The sequence below is a fragment of the Poecilia reticulata genome, linkage group LG14 (genome assembly GCF_000633615.1).
Source record: "Poecilia reticulata strain Guanapo linkage group LG14, Guppy_female_1.0+MT, whole genome shotgun sequence".
Classification (NCBI taxonomy): domain Eukaryota; kingdom Metazoa; phylum Chordata; class Actinopteri; order Cyprinodontiformes; family Poeciliidae; genus Poecilia; species Poecilia reticulata.
In genome coordinates this window covers 8,444,766-8,450,204 of record NC_024344.1, presented here as the reverse complement: position 1 = coordinate 8,450,204, position 5,439 = coordinate 8,444,766, and the positions used below count along the sequence as shown (strand labels likewise).

At 38.0% G+C, this 5,439-nt stretch overlaps 2 protein-coding genes across 2 annotated transcripts in view; one reads left to right on the top strand and one right to left on the bottom strand.

Moving 5' to 3' along the window:
• lipia (lipase, member Ia) overlaps positions 1-2,743 on the bottom strand; it is a 6,943-nt gene extending 4,200 nt beyond the window's left edge. Inside the window, exons 1-2 of the mRNA XM_008427024.1 lie at positions 2,637-2,743; positions 2,100-2,179 (exon numbers count right to left, since the gene is read on the bottom strand). Coding sequence (XP_008425246.1) covers positions 2,100-2,157 — 58 coding nt within the window. The 5' untranslated portion in view covers positions 2,158-2,179; positions 2,637-2,743. The remainder of the gene's footprint in view (positions 1-2,099; positions 2,180-2,636) is intronic.
• Positions 2,744-4,888: 2,145 nt separating this feature from the next.
• The window catches only part of LOC103475428 (choline-phosphate cytidylyltransferase B-like), a 4,350-nt gene continuing 3,799 nt past the window's right edge, over positions 4,889-5,439 (top strand). The window contains exon 1 of the mRNA XM_008427027.2: positions 4,889-5,361. Within this exon, the coding sequence (XP_008425249.1) occupies positions 5,260-5,361 (102 nt within the window). The 5' untranslated portion in view covers positions 4,889-5,259. The remainder of the gene's footprint in view (positions 5,362-5,439) is intronic.

The following is a 5,439-nucleotide window of genomic DNA, read 5'->3' as shown; positions in this document are numbered from 1 at the left end:
TATTTAGCTACTTTGTAGCTGATGTATGACGCTTGGTATTTAGCTACTTAGTAGGGTGATTCTCCGAATTCGGTGCCTTTTGGGGTCTATGGTTACTTAAAAATATACCACAAAAAATTGTGTTTTTGAACACTGCATCTATTGAAGGACTCTTTGAACCTCCAAGAAAATATGTCTCCCCACCTTATGCATGAAATCCCAAATATTAATACGAATTTCTTTGCTGCTCAGGTTGCTTTAAATTCAACCCCGTAACGGGACATTTTCATTCCTCTATCAGTATAACTGCGTAACAAAATTAAATTAATTTTTCCAGTTCCTTTGAGATCACCTGTCCCTTGATTAAAATATCTATTTGTAAGTATATTTTATTTGTTTCTGAATCATAATAATTAGACTGATAAGTAGAGTATGGCAACTTGATGTAAAAGCGCTTCCCGCAATAAAACTGCTGTTTATGTAATGTTACGGGGTTGAAGATTTTCACTAAAAGTTGCCATAAGTTCACATCAGCTAGTGTATGGAGCAACATATGATATAATGAAAACAAATAAATAATGTGTTTCAAAGACCATTCTTTACTTTTTCCCAAACAACAATAAATATCATTTACGTGCGTAACAGGGATGAAAGGTTGAGCTTGATGATGGTGATATTTGGGTAAAAAAAATAACCAAATATAGGTCAGAAACTTTCCTAACACTTAAATCTCTTTACAGTATGAGCAGGAAGAAACTTTAGTGATGTCACTTCCAGGGTGCTGAGGAAACTGGACTGAACCATTTTTTATAAAAAGGAGGAATTAGTATGCTGTTACGGGGTTGAATAAAACTTGAGGGACAGGATTAAAAAGTGCTATTTTATATATAATTCATGTAGTTTTTCTCATGTTTCTTTTATTTAGGTTAAAATATACCTAAAAATGTTCATAATGGTCCAAAAACTTGCAGTTACTGGCTATTTTTATTTGTTTTATATTCATTGAAAAATGAACATTGGCCAGTAGGGACATGCTCATTTGGCTGACCTTTACACTTCAACAACCCATACAATTTTTAAAAACATGATTTTTAAAATATATTTGCATGTTATATTACCAAGACACATCGATATTTACATTTCTTGATTTTCTCAAAATAAATTAGTTTGCATTATATGAAAATCTTTGAGATAAACCAGTGGGACACAAAAGGCACCGAATTAGGAGAATCACCCACTAGCTGGTGACGCTTAGAATTTAGCTACTTTGTAGCTGATGTATGATGCTCCACATTGTGGTGGCAGGGTCAAAGATTTATTTTTAGCAGAGTCCAGGAAGCTGGTTAGAAATGTTGGATGCTACAGATTTGCGACTGGACTAGAGGTACTTCTTTCAGCAGCAGAACAAGACAATCATATAATGAAGGATACAAATGCATGTCACAATTTTCTGATTTTTTATAGTAAAAATTCTGTCATACATCTCTGCTTCTTTTTCACATGTATTTACTACTCTGTATTTGGTTATCAAGCAACGTCACAATAGAATACACAAACATGTGTAGTTGCAATGTGAACAGGTGACAACAACCCAAGAAGTGTGAATATATTAATTTTAAATTTTGCTGCAGGCATAAATACTTCTGCCTCAGGACAAATAGCCCTGGACTGCAACACAATGACAGCATCAGACTCAACACACTGACAGAGCAAAGTGCATAAAAGTAAAGCCGTGGGAGAGATCTTACAGATTCCACTAGAAGTGATTAAAATGTTGATGTTTGTGGTTTTCTAGTTGGCCTTTGCAAATGAACTTGCCTCTTTTTATTTGCTGAGACAGAACAGTTGGGAACTTTTAGTCACATCGTCAGCTATCTTGCGCAACAGTAGTACGACTCTTTTTTTATGCAATTCCCCGGAAAGAGAGCTGTATAACCACAAATCAAGGCCATTGCAATAAGAAGGCACGTTTTTCTCAAGAAATCTCAGTGCCACAACTGTGGCTGGTCTGTAGTAACTTGTGATACACTTAAGGTCAAAAATCAGCATGTGTGTGGTTTTGTGTTTAAATATCATCCACAGTCCTATGATAATCATTTTTGTGTCATGTTGCATACTACCTTTGCATAGGTGAACTGTTATCAGCAGGAAAGGTGTCAGACAAGACCACAGAAACATGTTGAGCTGCAGCAGGTGAAATCTAGAAAGATAGAGACATTGATATTAAGATAATCTGATATAAACTATTTCAGCATAACCGGGTATTTAATGTATCATAAAACCACAGCTGTTGTTTAAGTGATTGTTTTATCCTCTCAGACAGATACAGAGGGAAGGCAAGAGCTGCCTCTCTTATCTAACTACTCCTTCATGTAACTAAAGCAAGGACAGGAACATAAAATCTATTACTTATTTACAGTGGGAGTGCAGCTTAGGCAACCTAAGGATAAAGAAATCAGTTTAATTAACGGTCTCCACCCACAGTGATCATCACAGCCAATGACAGCTGAAACTGACAGCTTCAGTTTCTCCTGCCTGATTTGCCTGGCTTTTAAAGCTCTGGTTTTCTCACCAACAACTGACACCACATATTTAGTGACTATTCCCTGCTCTCACTAGATTCAGTCCTGATGGGAAGTGTTGTTCTTAAGCCTTACCTTCAGCTGTGGTGTTCTCTGGAGAGCTGTGTCAAAGGTTCAGAGCGCTGCTCTGTTTTGATCTCCATATATTTACTCCAGGAAGTGAGAGGTGGAACAGTAGAGCAATATTCCCGCCTGGCAACTTGTCTTTGTGAGATAACCACACCCCTTTCTGAGGGCTATTATGCTTAAAGGTGAAAAAAATACCTATGAAGTCAATCTTGGTTTAAACTGGTTCTGTGAGTAGTTTTGTAGGATTTTTATCTAAAATGATATGAAGCCGCTCAAAGAAAAAAAAACGGTAAACAGCATAAAATGCATTTATAAAACACATTTTATACAAAGCCAAAAATGAAACTGAAAATTATAGGGGCTTTCCAAAAGGCAGAACTTCACTATACCAATATTATACTGTATTTAATTAATGTAAGAATTGTCTCACAATTTGCTACAGCACAGGCAATTACTTGCTTGAAAAACTGAATGACGCGTTTAAGGTGTGCCAATCCTTTCCTTGTCCTTCAGAAGCAATGATTTAATGTGAGACAGCAAAAATGATTCACTTATGAATGGCACACTTGGTAATGTACCACTTCTTTACCCACCCACGTTCAAAACCTAACACGTACATTATTTCCAACATGTGTTGTGGTGTTAGTATTTGTAGTTTCCCTGCTTTACAAATTCTTTAAGGATTCCTGTTTTTCTTGAAAATCTCCCTTTGGAAATCCCCTAGCCTATGGTTGTTTCTAAGCACACATCCCACTCATTTCTTTGAAATGGATGAGTTACAAGACGGATTTATGAGCAGGTCCCAGTAGGGAAGTGGTAGCAACACCAGACATGCCAAACACCAGCTACCAGTTGAATGACTTGTCACTATAGATCACAAGACTATACAAATAAAGACGTGCCCCAGCTGAATTGATATGACTCTACACCAAACATGGATGCTTGGGACTTTATTATATCAACAATACACTGAGAGCATTCATGGAGACCATGGATAAATGCAGATGTTCAATGAAACTGGGGCCGATTTCGCAGAGCACCCCTACTACTGACACAACCAGCTGTTCAAAAGAAAAGATAGAACCCACTAATATCAAGACTAGAAAGTTCTACGATACGGACAAAAGGTTTCACCCAAATTCCAGAATCATAAACCTGCAGAAGGAGGAAGTCCAAAAACGAGTGAGTGCATCAGGTTGATGAACTGCTGCATGAATGTCTTAGGAAGGAGAAATTCAGAGTGCAAGAAAAATAAGTAGGAGGGACTTTAGCATGTGGCTCTATGTTGTGTGCAACACTGAAAGATTGACAAAGTGTTGAGTAGTGCTACCAGTGGTTGTAAGAGTCCTGGGGATAAATGCTGAGTGTAAGAACCTGGCAGGTAGGCAAAGCGATTACTAAGCACAGGAATATCTATGTTGAGTATAGGCTGGAGGTCTTCCACTCAAAGTGTAAGATGTTGCCATAATTGGTGGCGAATGACAGAGATAAAACCTGTTGGGACTTCCAGAACCAGAAGTCTGCAAACTGGATCTTGCATTTGTAAACAAAGTAGGAAAAAGGGCAGGAAGTATTCTCAAGGAACATTAAAAGCTTGAGAAATTCCAAGAGCTGAAAGAGAACATGAATGAGGTTATAGAAAAGCAACAGTGTAAACAGTGTTTATTGAAGGACTCAGAACTTTGATCCCTGAAAAGGGAAAGTAGCTTCATAAGAAACCGGAGGCTCATAGACTCTGCAACATCCTCAAGCTCCAGGTCTGTAGAGGACCCAACCTTGTAACTAAACCAACCTGGACAAGGCGAATAGAGAGAAAAAAAATCTAAAAACGCCTGACAGGTTTGTTGAATAATTGCTCTTGTATTTAATTTCACCCATCTGTGCTCTGACCAGCTAGAATATGTATTCAACATCATTTGAAAGGTTAACCTACCATCACACATAGTACTTTGCATGTGGACAAAAAGTTCAGTTTCAGCCTTATCTGACCAGAGCACCTCATCATATTATGCATGAATTATTGGTACTGGTTGGTGAGACTGAACATTGTTTTATTACTTTAAACTTCTCTGCACCTTAATTTCCAACCTTTCTGGTGTGTCCCTTATGAAGAACATTTGCTTTAAACTGAGACTAAAATAAAAAGGGGACTTTGGAAGGCAAATACTGTCATATTCAATAAATTACAAAGGTTCATTTACAACAGTAACTCAATTCACTAAGTAAAACATGCTACTATTGATTAAAATATTAATTCTACTGCACACTTATGCATTTTTTTGCTGGCCCTCAAATGTGGAAAAGATTCTAAGACTTTAACTTTTGCAAGGAATGCATTACCCAGATACTAAAATGTCTTAAACAGCTAGTACAAAGTGACACTAACAGGGAAAGAAAAAACTTTCTGTCAGAGGAAGACGTGTCTGTATTGATCGCAAGCGCACTCTACATTTCCGAACACCTTCAGCAGAGTGGCATGAACTTTGCTCACTCGGTTCTCTCGTCATCGGGGTCAGGCAGACAGATGGGATGTAAACTTAAAAAGACACACAGGCTCAGAAATCTCCCATGTTGACTAGTCAGACCGGCAGAGAGGAGCAGCAGGTGAATTCACAGCGGAAGATCAGCAATGGCTAGAAGGAGACGAGGCCGAAGCAGCAACAACAACCAGCACAGGGAGACTCCACAGAACCGCAGAGGAGGAGGAGGAGGAGGAGGAGGCCCACGCAAGGTAGATTTAGTCATGAAATCAAACTTTTTTTATGCCTGACAACTAAAAATGACCAATGTTCATGTGGAAAAATAATAA